General features: G+C 41.3%; 2 protein-coding genes across 4 annotated transcripts in view; both read left to right on the top strand.

Annotated features, from left to right (window-relative positions):
* Positions 1-22,579, top strand: part of LOC139544836 (zinc finger protein 271-like) — a 174,335-nt gene that overhangs the window by 67,427 nt on the left and 84,329 nt on the right. The window contains exons 1-3 of one of the 3 annotated variants that reach the window (XM_071352087.1): positions 10,908-11,206; positions 11,395-11,521; positions 14,055-15,915. In XM_071352087.1, coding sequence (XP_071208188.1) covers positions 11,198-11,206; positions 11,395-11,521; positions 14,055-15,325 — 1,407 coding nt within the window. In that variant the 5' untranslated portion in view covers positions 10,908-11,197 and the 3' untranslated portion in view covers positions 15,326-15,915. Of the gene's footprint in view, positions 11,207-11,394; positions 11,522-12,075; positions 12,251-14,054 lie in introns of those variants that run through there. The other 2 variants (XM_071352072.1, XM_071352077.1) reach the window with 2 other exon arrangements.
* Positions 19,005-21,886, top strand: LOC139551829 (myeloid cell surface antigen CD33-like). The gene is made up of 5 exons (XM_071363194.1): positions 19,005-19,218; positions 19,354-19,698; positions 19,970-20,300; positions 20,437-20,500; positions 20,730-21,886. The coding sequence occupies exons 1-5, from the start codon at positions 19,005-19,007 to the stop codon at positions 20,955-20,957; spliced, it is 1,182 nt and encodes a 393-aa protein (XP_071219295.1). The 3' UTR covers positions 20,958-21,886.

Below are 22,579 nucleotides of genomic sequence, written 5' to 3'. Positions count from 1 at the left end.
TGGGATTTTTTCTTTCCTTCAGCAAAGTACCCGTCTGCTATATCATGTTTAGAAATCTGTCATATTACTTATCTCACTTTCCTCCTAAAGTGTGCACTTGTTCACCTCCACTGTTTTGAAAGTCAGATGATTAATTATATGACCAGACACTCAAGAGCTTCCGAGTGGCTCAGCGGTCTAAGGCACTGCATCTCAGTGCTAGAAGCTTCACTGCAGACCTTAGTTCGATCCTGGGCTGTATCACAACCGACCGTGATAGGGAATCCCATTGGGCGGCGCGCAATTGGCCCAGCGTTGTCCGGGATAGGGGAGGGTGTCACGTTCCTGACCTGTTTTATGTTATTTTTGTATGTGTTTAGTTGGTCAGGGCGTGAGTTGGGGTGGGCATTCTATGTTTTGTGTTTCTATGTTTAGGTCACTTGTAATTAGCCTTATATGGTTCTCAATCAGAGACAGGTGTTTGACGTTTTCCTCTGATTGAGAACCATATATAGGTTGGCTGTTCACACTGTTTGTTTGTGGGTGATTGTCTTCCGTGTCTGTGTATGTTGCACCACACGGGACTGTTTCGGTTTGTTCGTTCGTTTGATGTAGTCTGTTCCTGTTCGTGAGTTCTTCGTGTTTCATGTAAGTTCGTCGTCCAGGTCTGTCTACTCCGTTTGTTGTTTTGTTAGTTTCAAGTGAAGTTCGTGTTTTCGTGTTTTCTTTAATAAATAATGTCATATCAAGACGCTGCATTTTGGTTCAATCCCTGCTCCTCCTCTTCGGATGAAGAGGAGGAGGAACGCCGTTACAGAACCACCCACCTCACCAGAACCAAGCAGCTTGAAATCGAGCAGTGGCCTGCTACACAGGATTATTGGAGTTGGGAGGAAATATTGGACGGAAAAGGTCCATGGGCACAGCCGGGAGAATATCGCCGTCCCAAAGCTGAGCTGGAGGCAGCGAAAGCAGAGAGGCGGCGATATGAGGAGGCAGCAAGGAGACGTGGCTGGATGCCGGAGAATCAAGCGCAAGACTGGAGTTATGAAGGTACGCGGCTAGCACGGAAGCCCGTGAAGAAACCCCAAAAATTTATTGGGGGGGGCTAAGAGGTAGTGGGCCAAGGGCAGGTAGGAGACCTGCGCCCACTTCCCAGGCTAACCGTGGAGAGCGGGAGTACGGGCAGACACCGTGTTACGCAGTAGAGCGCACAGTGTCTCCTGTACGTGTGCATAGCCCGGTGCGGGTTATTCCACCTCCCCGCACTGGTAGGGCTAGATTGGGCATTGAGCCAGGTGTCAAGAAGCCGGCTCAACGCGTCTGGTCTCCAGTGCGTCTCCTCGGGCCGGCATACATGGCACCAGCCATACGCATGGTGTCCCCGGTTCGCCTACATAGCCCGGTGCGGGTTATTCCACCTCCCCGCACTGGTCGGGCGACGGGGAGCATTCAGCCAGGTAAGGTTGGGCAGGCTCAATGCTCAAGGGAGCCAGTACGCCTGCATGGTCCGGTATTTCCGGCGCTACCTCCCCGCCCCAGCCCAGTACCACCAGTGCCTACACCACGCACCAGGCTTCCAGTGCGTTTTCAGAGCCCTGTTCCTCCTCCACGCACTCTTCCTATGGTGCGTGTCTCCAGCCCAGTGCCTCCAGTTCCGGCACCACGCACTAAGCCATCTGTGCGTCTCCAGAGCCCTGTACACACTGTTCCTTCTCCCCGTACTCGTCCTGATGTGCGTGCCCTCAGCCCGGTGCCACCAGTGCCGGTACCACGCACCAGGCAAATAGTGCGCTTCGAGAGGTCAGTGTGCCCTGTCCCTGCTCCCCGCACTAGCATGAAGGTGCGTGTCCTTAGCCCGGTGCCTCCAGTTCCGGCACCACGCATCAGGTCTACAGTGCGCCTTATCCGGCCAGAGCCATCCGTCTCCCCAGCGCCATCTGAGCCATCCGTCTCCCCAGCGCCATCTGAGCCATCCGTCTCCCCAGCGCCATCTGAGCCATCCGTCTCCCCAGCGCCATCTGAGCCATCCGTCTGCCCAGTGCCGTCTGAGCCATCCGTCTGTCCCGAGCCATTAGAGCCGCCCGTCTGTCCCGAGCCGTCAGAGCCGATAGTCAGTCAGGAGCCGCTCGAGCCATTCGTCAGACAGGATCTGCCAGAGCCGCCAACCAGACAGGATCTGCCAGAGCCGCCAACCAGACAGGATCTGCCAGAGCCGCCTACCAGACAGGATCTGCCAGAGCCGCCAACCAGACAGGATCTGCCAGAGCCGCCAACCAGACAGGATCTGCTAGAGCCGCCAGTGAGCCATGAGCGTCCAGAGCCGTCAGCCAGCCATGAGCGTCTAGAGCCGTCATCCAGCCATGACCAGCCAGAGCCGTCATCCAGCCATGACCAGCCAGAGCCGTCATCCAGCCATGACCAGCCAGAGCCGTCATCCAGCCATGACCAGCCAGAGCCGTCATCCAGCCATGACCAGCCAGAGCCGTCATCCAGCCATGACCAGCCAGAGCCGTCATCCAGCCATGACCAGCCAGAGCCGTCATCCAGCCAGGATCCGCCAGAGCCGTCATCCAGCCAGGATCCGCCAGAGCCGTCATCCAGCCAGGATCCGCCAGAGCCGTCATCCAGCCAGGATCCGCCAGAGCCGTCTTCCAGCCAGGATCCGCCAGAGCCGTCATCCAGCCAGGATCCGCCAGAGCCGCCAGCCAGCCAGGATCCGCCAGAGCCAGCCAGCCAGGATCCGCCAGTCATTCTGGTGTTGCCCCTCATTCTGGTGTTGCCCCTCATTCTGGTGTTGCCCCTCATTACGGTGTTGCCCCTCATTCCGGTGCTGCTCCTTATCCTGGTGATGCCCCTTAATTTAGGTGGGGTTATTTGGAGGGTGGGCATTGTGAGGGGGATAAAGAAGCGGGGATGTATTATGGTGGGATGGGAACCACGCCCAGAGCCTGAGCCACCACCGTGGACAGATGCCCACCCAGACCCTCCCCTAGACTTTTGGTGGTGCGTCCGGAGTTCGCACCTTGAGGGGGGGGTTCTGTCACGTTCCTGACCTGTTTTATGTTATTTTTGTATGTGTTTAGTTGGTCAGGGCGTGAGTTGGGGTGGGCATTCTATGTTTTGTGTTTCTATGTTTAGGTCACTTGTAATTAGCCTTATATGGTTCTCAATCAGAGACAGGTGTTTGACGTTTTCCTCTGATTGAGAACCATATATAGGTTGGCTGTTCACACTGTTTGTTTGTGGGTGATTGTCTTCCGTGTCTGTATGTTGCACCACACGGGACTGTTTCGGTTTGTTCGTTCGTTTGATGTAGTCTGTTCCTGTTCGTGAGTTCTTCGTGTCTTTATGTAAGTTCCATGTTCAGGTTTCGTCTACGTCGTTTTCTTATTTTGTAGTTTGTTGAAGTGTTTTCGGTTTTCGTCTGTACTTTAATAAACGTAATTATGTATTCACAACCCGCTGCATTTTGGTCCTCCGATCCTTCTCTCCTCTCCTCGTCCGAGGAGGAGGAAGAACTAGACACCCGTTACAGAGGGTTTGGCCAGGATAGGCCGTCATTGTAAATAAGTATTTGTTCTTAACTGACTTGCCTAGTTAAATAAAAATATTTTTAAAATACTCAAGTCGCCAACCTAACAATGAAAATAGATCATCTTCTGTGAAGTTTATCAGCGGTTGGCTTCCAACGTTATGGTGCATTACCCACCTAATGTACTAGAGTGTGGGCCAGTGACAGGGATCGAGGAACTAAATCCTATCAGACAGCCCCGTTTCTCTTAAAAAATATAAATATTTGTGACTGTATCTATTGATGTTCTACTCAGTATGCTTATTAAACTCAATTCTTACTCGCACACACTGGAGAGAAACGTTGTGGAAAGAGCATTGCTCATTCAGGGTCACTGAAAAAATACCAGAGAGCACAAACGTGCAAAGGTGGAAAAAGTACTTAATTGTCCTACTTGAGTAAAAGTAAAGATACCTTACTAGAAAACGACTCAAGTAAAAGTGAATGTCATCCAGTAAAAATACTACTTGAGGAAAAGTAAAAGTATTTGTTTTTAAATATACTTAAGTATCAAAAGTAAATGGAATTGCTAATATGAACTTAAGTATCAAAAGTAAAAGTATAAACCATTTCAAATTCCTTAAATTAAGCAAACAATATGGCACTATTATTTTTGTTATGTTTATGGATGGATAGCCAGGGGCACACTCCAACACTCAGATATAATTTTCAAATTAAGCCTTTGTGTTTAGTGAGTCTGCCAGATCAGAGGCAGTAGGGATGACCAGGGATGTTATCTTGTTAAGTGTGTGAATTGGACCATTTTCCTGTCAAAATGTAACAAGTACTTTTGGGTGTCAAAATATATGGAGTAAAAAGTAAAAGTTGGCAAAAATATAAATAGTGAAGTACAGATACCCCAAAAAACTACTTAAGTAGTACTTTCAAGTATTTTTACTTAAGTACTTTACACCACTGTAAACTTGTCATCTAAATGGAAAATTTCATAGTGAACAGTTTATGTATAGAGGGGGATGTTGAGGTGGGTGGGGGTGTTCAGAGCTGTATCTTATTTAATTAACTCCCATTACCCATTAAATAATTGTGTAATGTAGAATAATGTTTCAACATTACAAGGTGTGTATTCATGTATTCAATTGATCAATAAATTAAATCCATTATCTGCTTAACAACATCTGCTTCTCACTATGGACCAGAGGCCTCTTCTAGAATAAGTTTGCCCCAAAAAGATCTAGACATATTTATTGTAAAACCATTTACTAGGTTTCAGTGCAGCTGATGGGACATACAGAAGAATGCTGCTATAGGAATTGTAGTTGTGGTTCTTATCTTCTGTCTCTCTGGCTTCATGTGGTTCAGGTGAGCATCTTTCTAAGACTTATATTTTACTTCATCAGTTTGAGTTGTTATTAACGTGATTGTTGTTCAATGTTTGACTCATTCATTCACTTGTGTAAAAAAACATTAAAGTCAGCAGGGAATGGACAGGTGAGTTGAGGTCAAAAAGTATTTGTTTTCTTTCAGATCTTTTAACAGTGCTCGATTAATCTTGCCTGGCACAATGGAACCAATGGAATATTCCCACGGTATGCTTATATTGTCTGTCTTTTCTCCTCCAGGGAGACTCAGTCCAGTGTATGACAACGTCTCAGGCATGGCCATGGCCCCTACCGTGGCACAGACTAACAGGGTGATGCTGACTACGCCAATGTCCACCTATCTTGCTCCAATAACCAGGAAGTGACTCTGTACTCCACTGTCCAACCTCCTCAACCACAGAAAGAGGATGAGGATGTCCAGTATGATGCTGTGAAATTCAACTGCCCTAGTGCTGGGACCCGGTGAGTAAGTCCAGACATTACAACATCTCACATAAATGTTTTATTAGATGGTACTTGTGCTTGACACTTAGGAATGCATAAAACACTTGTATGTTAAGCAGACCAGCAGTTGATTGGTTTAAATGTGTTAAAATCTACATGATTACTTAAAATGAGACCCCAAAAGTGAAGATTGATGATGACATGTTGTGTCTCTTTTCATAACAGACCTACGGCACAAGAAGCTGAGTAGGACACCCCTCTAGTCATCAAACCCAGAACCAAGGAGACCACAACCAACAACAAGATCTGAATACAAGATGATATTGTCTGCATCCCAAATGGTACCTTGTTCCCTCTGGTGCACTATGTAGGGAATGGGGTGTCATTTTGGATGAAGCTGAACACCAGAAGACCTGAACACAAGATGACTCTGCCTGGACTCCCAATCACGGCCGGTTGTGATACAGCCTGGAATCAAACCAGGGTCTGTAGTGACACCACTTGCACTGAGACACAGTGCTTTAGACCGCTGCGCCACTCGGGAGCCCTACTATAGGGGCTTGGACAAGTTCTACATGGGTCGCTGGCTAATGGCTTGAGCCTGAGCTGACTGAGCTGCTTTGTATATCTGAAAGGGAACAAGATAATACACCTAACTCGTCATTGCAGGTTGTTTTTTTTAGCTCTTTGCGTGTATTTTATCGAGAGGAAACTGTTGCCTATAATGTTGTAGAGTGTCATGGTCATCGCAAAACAAACTGGGAAATAATTTCTGTAACTTCATTAATGTGGTGGTCACACTGTTGTTCACGTCGGACCCTATTCAGATTTGAGAATTTAACATCGACTTAAGTCCCAAAATATTGCCTAATGTCCATGTTTTATTGACTTCAGTCCATATTAAGGCTACATATCTCAAGTCTGAATAGGGACCTTCATACACATCTTGCAATTAACATTGTAATTGCTTAGATTTTTTGGCAAATGCAATATAATTTATCATGAGAATGATTTTGGGTTAAATCATCCCTTTTTAAACAAAAGTATACGCTGGGCTTGATTTCACTTAGTACGCTCCATGTATTAAATAACACAATATAATCAGTTTTATTTAATGAGGCCTAACAATAAATGTGCACAGTGATTTAAACATCACATCCATACACCAGACTAGAATAAACTTACAAATAGTCTGTCTGAAATGACATCATATTCCCTATATAATGTCGGTTGACATTTGGGATGCAGAAATCCTCTAACAGTTAGAAGCCAAACAAATGACGCCGGGAACTCAATGTCCATATGTTTTTTAAATGTATTTATTTAAAAAATATAGATTTTTATTTTTTATTTTTTTATTATCAACAACAAATCAATACAGAAAGTACATAAGGGAACACAAGTATATATAGATTATATACAATGGACAATCGAGCTAGGGGGTACAATATCACATTACAATTACACAATGACCTTAAGGGATTAAGGGACATACATATACTTACAATTCTAACAGCTTTTTTGTTAGTAGAGTATTTAACTGTCTTAAAATACAGTTCAATTTCTTTTTGTAGGGTAAGAAAATGTGTTTTTTTGTTTGTAAATTTACATGTGTATATGAAATTTGGCCAAAAGAATAATGAAATTAATGACATAAAAATGTTCCAGCTTATTTCTATCGTATGTGAAGAATCCAAACAGTACATCTCTCCACAATAGTGTAAAATCTTCATAAATGTGTTCAATTATAAACCTACTGATGTCTTGCCACAGTTTTCTTACATGAATACAATGCCAAAAAAGATGCAACACTGTTTCTGGGTGGTCATTACAAAAGGAGCAATTTGAGTTGATGTTTTCCTTAAACTTCTTCATATAGTGGTTGGCAGGATAATATTTGTGAATAATTTTAAAGGAAACTTCCTCAATTTTGTTAACAAGTAGGTTTGTGTGTGGCAACATCCAAACTTTTTTCCAACAGATGTTAGTCTTGTGGATTGCCGATGCAATGACGTCACACAATTCATCAACGCCATGGTGATGCGCGGTGACAATTTCTTTCTTTGGAAGTGTTATAGAGTGGGCGTGGCAACACGCTTAGAAAAAAAGGTGCTATTTATTTTTAATTTCACCTTTATTTAACCAGGTAGGCAAGTTGAGAACAAATTCTCATTTACAACTGCGACCTGGCCAGGATAAACCAAACATGGAGTAAAACATTTACATTTTAGTCATTTAGCAGACACTCTTATCCAGAGCGACTTACAAATTGGAAAGTTCATACATATTCATCCTGGTCCCCCCGTGGGGAATGAACCCACAACCCTGGCGTTGCAAGCGCCATGCTCTACCAACTGAGCCACACGGGACCACGTGTAAAACAAACATACAGTCAATAATAAAGTAGAAAAATAAGTATATATATAATGTGAGCATATGAGGTGAGATAAGGGAGGTAAAGGCAATAAATAGGCCATGGTGGCGAAGTAAATACAATATACCAATTAAGACACTGGAATGGTGGATTTGACAGTAGATGCTATCTAGAACCTTGAAGGTTTCTTCGGCTTTCTCCATAGGAGAACCATTTGAAGAACCCTCTTTGGTTCCAGACAGAACCTCTTTGGTTCCGGGTATAAACATTTTGGGTTAAGGATTCTACCTGGAACTCAAAAGGGTTATCCTATTGGGACAGCCAAAGTACCCTTTTGGAATCCATTTTTCTAAGAGTGTACAGTGCACAATGGCGGACTGGCCGTCGGGAGCACCGGGTAATTTCAGAAAATGGCTGACATACAATGAAGTAACTCACTCCCTGTTCTGCTCAGTATGTCTTGCATTCTCAAAACCTTCAGCCAGTGATAGTGCATTTGTCAAAGGAGCCATGCAGGTCTGGAAACATGCCCATCACAGAGTACAGGAACATGAGTGAAGCAAGACCCATAGAGAAAGTGCATTAGTCTTTTTCCTCAGAGCCAGCAAAGCAGACATCCGTACCCTTCTGAGTGATAAGCAAATGTCAGCTCAATGAGACCAGGTCAGAAAGAGGAGGCAGGTCATGGAACGTGTGATTGATCAAAGAGGAGGCAGGTCATGGAACGTGTGATTGATCAAAGAGGAGAAGGGTCATGGAACGTGTGATTGATCAAAGAGGAGGCAGGTCATGGAACGTGTGATTGATCAAAGAGGAGGCAGGTCATGGAACGTGTGATTGATCAAAGAGGAGAAGGGTCATGGAACGTGTGATTGATCAAAGAGGAGGCAGGTCATGGAACGTGTGATTGATCAAAGAGGAGGCAGGTCATGGAACGTGTGATTGATGTAGTTAAAGTTATTGGTAAATGTGGGCTGAGCTACAGAGGACACAGACATGAAGCTGCATATAACTTGGAAAACATGGCCAACAATCATGGCTAGTTTTTTGAGCTTATATTGTTACTAGTGGTAATTACTTCCGGGTTACTCTGAAGCAGCTATACTATGACTCTTCCTTAACAGGCTGACAAGGGTGAAGGAACATTTGCTGTGAGTTAAAGCTTTTGTACAGAGGCATGTTTTTGGGACTTTCATATTATACTTGCAGTTATGTAGCCAATGTTCAATTTCACTCAGTGTATAGATGTGTTTATTGTGTGCTGTTGGCTTTATGGACACCAGTGAGGGAACATTGTAATCTACATTTGTTTGTAGAGGAGTTCTTTTTTGACTTTTGTATTATACTTACTTACATTGTTGTAGCTTATGTTTAAGTTCGGTGAATGTGTGTGTGTGTGTGTGTGTGAAGTTTTTTGATACTTTTGATATGCTTGATGCTTGAATATAAAGATAATAATTTGAACATTTGAGCTAACTCTGTATATCTCATTCTCGTTTTAAAAAGTGTAGGCTAATTGTTTTGTGTGTCTAGCCTTGTACATTTGTATGTGCTATGATTGGTGTATTCCTAGTGAGTTTTTGAGGGTGCACCCATAGTATACCTTGAAAACTCAGTGTTCAGAGAGGCTACTTGTTGGTCAGTCCCAAATGTTTGTATTTTGTAATATGGATAACTTTCTTCCCAGATGAACATATTGTCCAAATGTATAACTAGTTTGGTACCCGTTACATCAACAAATAGGGTTAGCCTAAAATATTAGCGGTCTGGTGGTTTGCATGAACAGGGTGGCCTGGGATGTAACCAAGGTCTTATAATGAGTGACATCATCCTCGCCTCCTCCATGGAGGCTACACGGTTGCTCCTGGCAACGGCTCAAGGTTCTGAGCACGGTCGCTAGGCGACGGTCCAGGAAGGAGAGTGGCCACGGAGAACAGAGGATAATGGAAAAGAGATTCCCTCATGACATCACAGACTGTACTGGGGCAGGGAGAGGAGACGCAGACAGACACAGTAGGGTGCAGCGACGGATCCTAGAGAAGGAGAAAGAGAGCGAGAGAGAAATGGAGTGAAAGTTGAGAAAGAAGAGGAATAAATTATATTTTTAATTTATCATGTTCTCTCCTCTAGCTGAGTATATATATTCATGATAACATAACTTATTGCATCTTAATGTTTAATAATGCACTGATCCAGAGGTGTCAGGATAGAGGGTTCATCTTTAAAGTGGCCTCCAAACCTGTAGCTAGCTAACGTTAGCTATATTTTAGCTATAAAGGATTGTTTATTGTTATTTTGAAATTACATCTTTATTTTATTATTTATTTATTGTATACAAGTTATATACATAGACAGAAGGGAGTTAGTTATAAATACAGTATATTTGGCTGTAGTTTAGTTTAGAAGAAAGACTTACGCAGTGGTGTGAAGTACTTAAGTAAAAACAATTTAAAGTTCTACATAAGTCGTTTTTTGGGGTGTCTGTACTTTACTATTTATATATTTGACAACTTTTACTTTATTTTGAATGCTTAGCAGGACCGAAAAATGGTTCAATACACACCTATCAAGAGAACATCCCTGGTCCTCCCTACTGCCTCTGATCTAGCGGACTCACTAAATACAAATATTTTTTTGTAAATGATGTCTGAGTGTTGGAGTGTGCCCCTGCCTATCCGTAAATAATAAAAAAACAAGAAAATTGTGCCTTCCGGTTTGCTTTGTATAAGGACATTTGAATTATTCATACTTATATTTGAACAATTACATTTACTTTTGATACTTAAGTATATTTAAAACCCAATACTTTTACTCAAGTATTATTTTACTGTGTGACTTTTACTTGAGTCATTTTCTATTAAGGTATCTTTACTTTTACTCAAGTATGACAATTGGGTACTTTTTTCATCACTGGACTTAGGTTTATTTTTGACCGGAGAATTACTTGTGAATTAGGTTTGATGCACCCATTGAAAATATTTGCATAAATAGCTCTTTGTCCTATCTGTGTTGGTGGTGAACCGCAGCTGCCATTATATCAGCAGCGAAAGACCGGAACATTTATTTCCCAGACACTCCCTCACGAGAGAGAGATAGGCCTGTGGAGATTCTCCCTCTTTGCGCATGTGTTCCAAGTGGCTGTCAGGTAAAAGTAGACGATAGCAGACAACAGGATTCTTAGTGAAAGGGGGTGTTGTTGAACGTCTTCTTGACTTTACTCGACTTTTATAGATCACGTAAAATGTTATCCAGGAACTTTCTGAGGTAATACTAGGCTATATGAGACGTTTATTTGTTCTAACTTACGTTTTGATATTTAAATAGATGTTTGATTGCTCTGGTCTAGGGGCGCATCATTTGCAGTCTTGAGAATCGAATTTTCTCTCGGCAACTCCCAAGTCATTATCCGAACACTACAACAAAGTAGTCAAACTGTACTGTAGCCTACAACATTTCATTCCATACAAAGAAACAATAGCTTCCACAATGGATCGGGTAAGTCTGGTTTTAACAGTATAGGCCTGCTGTGTTGTAACCGTGTAAAATGTGTTCGGTTTAAACCGCCGGACAAGAAACCATGACGGTTAAACGTGTAGGGATTTTCTTTCTGCAAAGTAGCCTAATACTATATAATTTTTAGGAATATGTGACTATGACCTAATAATCTCTCCTTCCTCCCAAAGTGTTCACATTCTTTCACTGACTTCGAATACATTGTCCATTATTTGACCAGATACTCAAGTGGCCGTTCTAACAAAGAAAATAAATGTCTTCAACATTGGAAGGCAATCGATAAAGAGGCAAGATCAGGTGGGACCATTATTGCCAATGAGAGGCAGATATGCGTGTTTCCACTAGTTACACAGCCACAGAGTCAAACGTCTATCGTATTTTTATTTCGGGTTAGGAATAACGTTAGAAGTGTTGTTAAGGTTAGGGTTAAAATCAAATTTTAATAAGATCAATGGTAGAAATGGGCGTGGTTTATGGTTTTGTTTGCTGTAACTAGTGACGACCAGGCACTACTCCCATATAAAGTTTCCTACTTTTATCAATACTCTCCTAACAACCTAATCTTTACGAAATGTATATTCCATCAAATAAGCCAGAAGCCAGCTTCTGGGCCCAGTTATCCCTCTCGCTTCGTCTCTTTCTCGCTGGTTGAAAGGAAATGACTGGTATAAGAAATATGGTGGAAACTCTGACTGTCCCAAGCCTCCACTAACCCAATGCTATGAGATTTGTTTGTTGTAGTGAACGATTAAACATTTCAGGAAAAATGAGATTGTCTAGCGATACACCCAAATCAATTAGAGGTGTAGACTAAATTAATCAAATATTTAGTTTCATTTTAATCTATGTAGAATACTTATTGCGGCCAACAGGACAAAGCTAGCCCGTCCCCCTCCACCCTCCCGGAGTCCCCAGGTCAATCGCCTCCCTGTACTTTACTGCTGGATCTGGTCGACTGCAGGAAAACACCGGGGCAGAGTGGAACTGAGAGAGGAGAAGAGGAACATGGAGATTTGATTTCATTAAGTAAGAACCATGGCGTGTGGATTAGACTACAGTCTGCTTCTGTAACAATTAATTGATGAGTTATATATTGATGAAAATATCTGGTCGTTCCACCCAATTTTAAGAAGTGTAACTTGGTTAAAAAAAAGAGTTTGATTTCACATCATTTTAACATTCTGTCATAAAGAGCATGTGTTCAACTAAAGAAAAAACAAGTTTTCTCATCTCGAGGTTAAATAAAAATAAATACTTTAGTAAGTGCCAATGTGCCAAATAAAGTAACATGGTTGACTGTAATGGGGGACAACTAAAAACAACAAAACCGCTATTTTACATGGGTATATTAGTCCTTTAAATCAGCCATGAATCCGCTGGTGATGGGAATGGAAGCTAGTATTGTATTGTGCAACAAGGAGTAGCAATTGAATGCAATTTTCACAAAAAAAGTTCTTGTTCAAATATTTCTAGCATGTCTATGTATGGGGAGAGGATTGACTTCCTCAGTTTTCCACCACAAAACAGCAGTAAATTGTCAAAAACAGTAGAACCAGCTCACCTGCTTTTACTCTGATTTGACTATTAGATGTTCAATGTTTATTTTTCAAAAAATAATTAAAGAACAGTTTCATCATATTAAAACAAGAGTTCAGTTAATGTATTTAACCTGTATTTAACTAGGCAAGTCGGTTAATAACAAATACTTATTTACAATGATGGCTTAGGAACAATGGGTTAACTGCCTTGTTCAGGGGCAGAGCGACAGATGTTTACCTTGTCAGCTCGGGGACTAGAGCTAGGAACCTTTCGGTTACTGGCCCAACGTTCTAACCACTAGGCTACCTGCTGCCCCAAACAGGGTAGACCTTAAAATGAGGGACAGATGTAAATGAATCACTAATCACTTTAAATAAATTATGTTCAGAAATGACTGTCAAGGTCACCAAATAACTAGTGCTTTACATGCACACTAATAATTTCCTATGAAACTGATTATGGCAGTAGGCTGAGTTTGGCATTAGTCATGTAAACACCTTACTCTGCTGATCTTAATTGGTGTAAGGTCATAACAGAAGGAAGCATACGCCTTTAAAAACACCTGGTTTTCTGATCAATCTTTAGAATGATAAGGACATGTAAACACTTTAATCAGAGTTATAGAGGTGTATTTAATCTGCATGTTCTAACACAAGCAGCGCCAGCTAACTTCTTTTGACAGAGTCCAGTGAGTTCAGGAAAAACTGAAAGTATGCAGCTTAGAAATAGTTTCACATACACATTTTATTTGTCCGAACTCAGAATCAAATATGCTTCAATTACATTGTCGCTGTTGTAGAACGTTTATTTTGATAGCCAATTTTATGCATTTATCAAAGTCCCGTCAGATAGCCTGATTTCAGAGCTTTATTAGGGAAATTGTTCTACTTTCCAAGCATGTCAATGTTTAAATCAAACTCCTATACTAATTGACTTCACAATAGTCATATTATTATGGCTTGTAACCGTACTCAGATGGTAAAACTTGGAGTAATTATTGTATTAGGTGGGTTAAAATCTTTCTAGAAGTTAAATAGGGTTGACTGAGGGACCTGTCAAAATGCTGAATTGTGTAACTTTAGCAAGTCTTTATTCATATTAAAAATTGGATTAATCGAATTCTCCATGTGTTATGTATTAAAGGGCACTTTATTTCATGTAACATTGATTTAAAATGGAATATTGAGGCACAGTTATTACTGGAAAAATATCAAAGGGATGCAAAGGGCATTAATTTCATGGGAAGACCCATATTTGCAAAACCTAACTATTCAATGTCTCTGTTTCACAGGGAACATCCCTAATCATTGCTCTCTCAGTGGGAGGGGCTTATCATCTGTGGAGCCTCAACAACATCATGATGCTGACAAGAAAGAGAAGAGTCTCTCCAGTTCAGAACACCTCACGAAACACCAGCAGAAACGAATAGGGAAGAACCCTCACCACAGCTGTTCTGACTGTGGGAAGAGTTTTGCTAAACAGAAGGAATTGATCATTCACGAGAGTATTCGCACTGTTGAGAAACCGTACCACTGCTCTCAGTGTGGAAAGAGTTTCACTGCATCTAAAATCTTAATATCTCATCTGAGAATTCATACAAGGGAGAGGCCTTACCCCTGCTTTGATTGTGGGAAATGCTTCAAACAATCAGGAGCCCAGACTAAACACAAACACACAGGAGAGAAATCTTATTGCTGTGATCAGTGTGGGAAGAGCTTCAATCAATCAGGAGACCTGACTAAACACCAGCGAATACACAGAGGAGAGAAGCCTTATAGCTGTGATCAGTGTGGGAAGAGCTTCAGTCGATCAGGAGACCTGACTACACACCAACGCATACACACAGGAGAGAAGCCTTATAGCTGTTATCATTGTGGGAAGAGCTTCAGTCGAACAGGAGACCTGACTACACACCAACGCATACACACAGGAGAGAAGCCTTATAGCTGTGATCAGTGTGGGAAGAGCTTCAATCAATCAGGACACCTGACTACACACCAACACATACACACACGAGAGAAGCCTTATAGCTGTGATCAGTGTGGGAAGAGTTTTGTTCGAGATTCCAATCTGATTGCACACCAACGCATACACACAGGAGCGAAGCCTTATAGCTGTGATCAGTGTGGGAAGAGCTTCAATCAGTCAGGACACCTGACTACACACCAACGCATACACACAGGAGAAAAGCCTTATAGCTGTGATCATTGTGGGAAGAGCTTCAGTCGAACAGGAGACCTGACTATACACCAACGCATACACACAGGAGAGAAGCCTTATAGCTGTGATCAGTGTGGGAAGAGCTTCAATCAATCAGGACACCTGACTATACACCAACGCATACACACAGGAGAGAAGCCTTATAGCTGTGATCAGTGTGGGAAGAGTTTTGCTCTCGATTTCACCCTGACTACACACCAGCGAATACACACTGGAGAGAAACCTTACTCCTGTCTATGTGGAAAGAGCTTTGTTCAGTTAGGATCACTGAAAAAACACCAGGATGCACAAATGTGTCGTTTTTTATCTCCATCCTCTCCTGCACCAGTTTCAGATCTCTAAATGAAGTTTCAATAGAAAACATATTGGAAACAGTCATCCATCTCCCATTCTCTAACAGTTTACTAAGTCTGATTACCATGGTAACCTGTGTAGCATAATATGCAGCTCTGGATCCATATGTATCAAGTGTCTTGGAGTAGAAGTTCTGTATCTTATTTCATTAACTCCTATTGTCCATTAAATAATGTAGAATAATGTTTCAACAATTGTAGGTTCATATTAATGTGTGGGGGAAATGTTGTCTGAAGAGAGAGCCTTGAATTGTACATCTTGTCTCATACAATTATTGGTTCCTGTAGGTGCTGGGTAGAGATGTGAGGAGGGGGAGACAGTCATGACCCCCTCAGACCTTTTGGCAGGATATGTTCTATAAGTTAAGATAGGAGACAGTGCCAGTCACATGCAGGAACCAAACGTCAGTGGTGAATTAATTATGAATAATGTAAATCATGCAAATATAACTTGTCTGTGTAAGCAGTATATAAGAGAACGGGACTGCCCCGAATGAGCTCCCGACCGTACTATGGTATTTTAAGTTTGTTGGAACTCTCCAGCTTCCTGATAAAAAATAATAATTAATTTAAGTTTTACTTTGAGTCCCTGGTGTTCATTTCCATGACACATGTATTCAATACAAAAATACATTAAATCCATTGTCTTACGTGAAGGAGATGTCGCACCGCATGAGGCAAATGGTGGTCCCACCAGATACTGACTACCTTTTTTTTTTTAAGTATCTGTAACCAACAGATGCGTATCTGTATTCCCAGTCATGGGAAATCCATAGATTAGGACCTAATTCATTTATAACAATTGACAGATTTTTTTTGTATGAACTGTAACTTAGTAAAATCTTAGAAATTGTTGTATCTGTGCTGTGAAGGGCTCAGCAGTGGAACTGCCCTGCACATATCAACATCCAAGTTATCATGTGGTCTCAGAACCAACCAACCAACCAACTCAGAACCAACCAACTGCTATATACAAGAGAAATGTAATGAGGTGCCTAAAATCCTGAGCTCGGTCCAGAGTATGCAGGTCGTGCTGAGTACCTTGGGACTAAAGAGAAAGACTGCACCCTGAGAATCACAGACCTGAGAGAGATTCAGCTGAGTACAAGTTCAGATTTAAAACACAGTATGCAGAATGGGGGTACAGCTTCCCTGGAACAACTCTGACTGTCACAGGTAATATATAACTTCAAATTATATTAATTCATTAGAATCATTCAGAGCTGCAGGTGAAGGTGTCTTCCTCCACAGAGGAAAATAAGAGAACACTGACCTGTAGCACCACCTGTCTTCTGACTGACAACCCCAACCCCACCTACATCTGGTACAAGAACGGACAACATCTCCATGACCCTACTTCCCAACAATACTCCTGTAATACTCTAGTGGTCTGGTGTTACTCTGCAGACAGTTACTCCTGTGCTGTAAAAGACCATGAGGATTTTCTCACTCCTACAGTGTGAGTCTGGACTCACCTATAATAATCATCTTAAGTATCAATCATTAAGGCCTGTGGACCAATAGTAGAACATGTGGGGAAAAACAGACAAATCTGTAACACGCATAGAAATTATACAGAATAATAGAAAAGGTAGAAAATGGCTGATGGTATGTTATCTTGTTCTACTGTTTTAGAAATTGTATTTTTTTAAATCCATTTTAGAATAAGTCTGTAATTTAACAATGTGAATAAGTCAAGGGTTCTGAATACTTTCCGAATGCACTGTATGTGTCTATATTTTTTATTCATTTTAAATGAACCAGTTCAATACATCTAAAACACATGAAAATAGTCTCATTATCGTTTGAGGAATACATTCAGATACATTTTGTTTCAGGTGTTGTGGTTGAGAGCTTTTTGAATGTGACTTACACCAAGAGGAGTATTTGTGCCTTGAAGGGGTCAACAGTGGACATTACCTGCACGTATAGACATCCCAGCTGGAATAACGTCACAGAAGTATCCTGGTTCAACAAATGGGAGTCTGGAGTTACTTCAGATCTAAGCCAGGACCCAGAGTATGCAGGTCATGTGATGTACCTTCAGCGTTATAGTCATGAGAATAATACAGGTTCAAAACAATCGACAGAGAAACACGTTACTTACAGTGCTACACATCTGTTATGATAAGTTATTTTTCCTGCTAAATTAGACTGTCAGGTGTAGTTATTCACCAGTTATAAAGTGTGTTTGTTGTGTCTCTTTATGTTTCTATGGCTGCAGGGAGGGAGACGCAGCAACGGGCTTGAGAACAGCAGGAATAGATACATAGGTTGTTTACACACATCTCTCAGCAACTGTGAACAAACTGCCACTGAGGCATTTTTTATTTTATTTAACCTTTATTTAACTAGGCAAGTCAAGGACGGCCTACCAAAAGGCAAAAGGCCTCCTGCGGTGACGGGGGCTGGGATTTATATATACAGTTGAAGTCAGAAGTTTACATACACCTTAGCAAAATACATTTAATCTCAGTTTTTCACAATTCCTGACATTTAATCCTAGTAAATTTTCCCTGTCTAGGAAAGTTAGGATCACCACTTTATTTTAAGAATGTGAAATGTCAGTATTATACTACAGAGAATGATTTATTTCAGCTTTTATTTCTTTCATCACATTCCCAGTGGGTCAGAAGTTTACATACACTCAATTAATACACTGCTCAAAAAAATAAAGGGAACACTTAAACAACAAAATGTAACTCCAAGTCAATCACACTTCTGTGAAATCAAACTGTCCACTTAGGAAGCAACACTGATTGACAATACATTTCACATGCTGTTGTGCAAATGGAATAGACAAAAGGTGGGAATTATAGGCAATTAGCAAGAGACCCCCAAAAAAGGAGTGATTCTGCAGGTGGTGACCACAGACCACTTCTCAGTTCCTATGCTTCCTGGCTGATGTTTTGGTCACTTTTGAATGCTGGCGGTGCTCTCACTCTAGTGGTAGCATGAGACGGAGTCTACAACCCACACAAGTGGCTCAGGTAGTGCAGCTCATCCAGGATGGCACATCAATGCGAGCTGTGGCAAGAAGGTTTGCTGTGTCTGTCAGTGTAGTGTCCAGAGCATGGAGGCGCTACCAGGAGACAGGCCAGTACATCAGGAGACGTGGAGGAGGCCGTAGGAGGGCAACAACCCAGCAGCAGGATCGCTACCTCCGCCTTTGAGCAGGAGGAGCACTGCCAGAGCCCTGCAAAATGACCTCCAGCAGGCCAGATTACAGATCCAGATTACAGGCCAGATCCAGATTACAAAATGACATATTGGTTTTCTTACCTTTAAGCAGTATATGGACAAGGAATGACATCAATCCATGCTTTGGTTTTGTTTACCTGGCCACTGTTTCCAAATGCTAACCTTTTAGCGTTTGTGGCAAAAATCCAATGCAATTCAATGGTAGCAATATTATCATATTTTGCGCTTCATGTCCAAATGATCCTGAAGTATTGAGAGATGATTATGTATCTCATGGAAGCTATTTATAGATGGGGAAAACAATATGTAATTTAGTAATTTAGTTGAAACATCCTTTTAAGAATGAATGCCATAGTTTCCTCTTCACTGTAAATAGTTGTCTCTCACACTTCATTGAGTGATGCTGGTTTCCATTCACACACAACTCAGCAACTACGGCAACAAAGTGTGGAGAAAAAAGCCAAGTTATGGTGTCTTCCAACAACGCACAGAAGGGACAGGAGGTGATACTGACCTGTAGCACCACCTGTACTCTGAGTGACAACCCCACCTACATCTGGTACAAGAACGGACAACATCTAGATGAGCCCACTTCCATGCAATACTCTGTCAAGATATACTATTCAGACAGCTACTCCTGTGCTGTTAAAGGCTATGAAGCTCTCCGATCTCCTGCAGTGTGTGAGTCTGAATGCAACTTTTTTTTGCAAAGATTATTACTATTACTAAACTTTTATTGTTCAGTCCTGAATCAGCTGATTTGACAATAATTGAATACATAGTATTAAATAAATAATGGGCCTCCTGCTGTTTCAGGTTTTCTGGGTCAGAACTGTTTCAACGTGACTTACACCAATCAGAGTATCTGTGCTGTGAAGGGCTCAACAGTGGAACTGCCCTGCACATATCAACATCCAAGTAATCATGTAGTCTCAGAACCAAACTGGTATATCCAAGAGAAATATAATGAGGCGCCTAAAATCCTGAGCTCGGTGCCAGAGTATGCAGGTCGTGCTGAGTACCTTGGGACTAAAGAGAAAGACTGCACCCTAAGAATCACAGACCTGAGAGAGAGAGATTCAGCTGAGTACAAGTTCAGATTTAAAACACAGTATGCAGAATGGGGGTACAGCTTCCCTGGAACAACTCTGACTGTCACAGGTAATATATCATATCTACTTCTTCTACTACTACAACTACTAATACAGGTAATATATAATATCTACAGGTAATATATATCTACAGGTAATATATCATGTCTACAGGTAATATATCATATCTAAAGGTAATATATAATATCTAAAGGTAATATATAATATTTACAGATAATATATAATATCTACAGGTAATATTACACAAACAGTTTAAGATATGGAGTCTTGGTCTATGGCACAGAGTACTGACAAAGTGATGTTTCTACACCTAATTTCAGGTCTGCAGATGAAGGTGACTCCAGCCACAGAGAAAGGGATTCTGACACTGACCTGTAGCACCACCTGTACTCTGACTGAAAACCCCACCTACATCTGGTACAAGAACGGACAACTTCTCACCAACCCAAGCACCCAAGATAACTACCTGATCCAAGACCCAGTCAGCAGTGAGGATGCAGGCAGATACTCATGTACAGTAGAAGGCTACAATAATCTCCATTCTCCTGTATTGTCTGTGGGGGAACAATCATCTTTGAAGGAAGCAGCTGTAGGAATCATAGTGGTGGTTCTGGTTCTCATCCTCTGTCTCTCTGGCTTCATGTGGTTCAGGTGAGTGAGAAGAATGTACCTTTTTTTTTTACATCATTCTGTTTTTAAATCATTAATGTAAATATTGAACTTGATTTTAATTGATTGATTCATTCATCCATTAATTTGTTTATTAATTCCTTTATTTACAAACTAGGACGAAGCCGTCCATATCTACCTATGACACAAGAGACAGGGTTGACACAGCAGAGAATGGACAGGTGAGTCTGTTGGAATCAGCTGACTGAGAACGCTGTGTGTGCATCATCCTTAGCGGCGTTGGCAGAAAATGGATGTTTCTATTTTTCAGGGATAAAGTATTTTCAACCTAACTTTCGTTTCCCCTGAACAACGGAAGTGGGCACTCCGCTCAGGCGTCTTTCGCTGCCAATGACTGTGGTATTAATTTATTTCTCACTCCTCATGTTATCTGTCCTCTCTCTCCATCAGGGAGACTCTAGTCCAGTGTATGACAACATCTCAGGCATGGCCATGAACCCTACTGCAGCACAGACAGCGGACCCATACGACCAGGATGATGTTCACTATGCCAGTGTCCACCACAAAAACCAGGAGGTGCCTCTGTACTTCACCGTCCAACTGCTTCAGCCACAGAAACAGGATGAGGATGTCCAGTACGCTGCTGTGAAATTCAACCACCCCAGTGCTACTCAATAGACTGTTTTTCAGTCAGATTGATAGTTGTTGAGGTGCCAGTAGAGAGTGCTGTGGTACAGTACACTGGAAACACCAGGTTTTCGTGTAGCTGGTGAGACATACAGAAGTACAGAGAAACCACAGGCCTCTTAGTATGGTCAAATTATGTTGCATTTGTTTTAAAGTATTTTAATGGGGATATTTTCCAACATTCCTTATTTTATAGTAAGTGTGCTCCAAAAAGATGTTCACATATTGTTTATAAGCCATTTACTGACGTGTTGGTTGTCAGGAAGACGCATCATGAGGACAGGAAGCCAGCTGTGCATCAACATCTTCGCCCCTCTACATCTAGTTGGTCAGCCACAGAACTCACACTCTGTTTCACATGGCCAGTAAGGTCACCTACTAAACTCCTCTCTTCACTCTGTAATACTCTTGATAATAGCTCATACCTTATTATTCTACTACTTCTTGGTGATTTGTTTTGTAGAACGAATGTTTGCATGTAAATCTCATTGTAACATATTTTGTTTAGCATTTATTTTACCATATTTGTTTTTTTCTAGCATATAATGCAAAAAATAAAGTATTTATGTTATTTGCCCAGAACAGCTTAATTCCAATACCAGGTGTAATCTATTCTGCAATTGTAACTATCTTGCTCCTCTCCTTTGCTATTCAATCTTTAGTCATCTACATGTTAACTGGGGCACAGATCTCTAGGCCGATGTGACATCATTAGTTATCTTGCATCAAGCCTTTTGGGGTTTTAGTCCCTTGTATAGTTATTATTATTAATAATAATAATATAAGTTGACTGAGTTATGCATGTTAATATCTTGAAGTAGCTTTCTAGTGTTTCCAGATTTCTATCAAATATGCGCTATAATTAACAACATGAGTGAAATCGTTTTCCCATTGAAAAATTGTAATAAAGTATGTTAAAAAGCAGCTTTTCTGTGTTGGAATGGTGTGGGCGTACCCCAACAATAGAATGGTGTGGGCGTACCCCAACAATAGAATGGTGTGGGCGTACCCCAACAATAGAATGGTGTGGGCGTACCCCAACAATAGAATGGTGTGGGCGTACCCCAACAATAGAATGGTGTGGGCGTACCCCATTTTGGGGGGTTTGAGTTAACAGATAAGTAAACAACATTATTTGGGTATGAGTTAACAGATAAGTAAACAACATTATTTGGGTATGAGTTAACAGATAAGTAAACAACATTATTTGGGTATGAGTTAACAGATAAGTAAACAACATTATTTGGGTATGAGTTAACAGATAAGTAAACAACATTATTTGGGTATGAGTTAACAGATAAGTAAACAAAATTATTTGGGTATGAGTTAACAGATAAGTAAACAACATTATTTGGGTATGAGTTAACAGATAAGTAAACAACATTATTTGGGTATGAGTTAACAGATAAGTAAACAACATTATTTGGGTATGAGTTAACAGATAAGTAAACAACATTATTTGGGTATGAGTTAACAGATAAGTAAACAACATTATTTGGGTATGAGTTAACAGATAAGTAAACAACATTATTTGGGTATGAGTTAACAGATAAGTAAACAACATTATTTGGGTATGAGTTAACAGATAAGTAAACAACATTATTTGGGTATGA

Source organism: Salvelinus alpinus, chromosome 2, assembly GCF_045679555.1.
Source record: "Salvelinus alpinus chromosome 2, SLU_Salpinus.1, whole genome shotgun sequence".
In the NCBI taxonomy this organism is placed as follows: Eukaryota; Metazoa; Chordata; class Actinopteri; order Salmoniformes; family Salmonidae; genus Salvelinus; species Salvelinus alpinus.
This window is presented reverse-complemented; position numbering and strand designations above follow the sequence as displayed.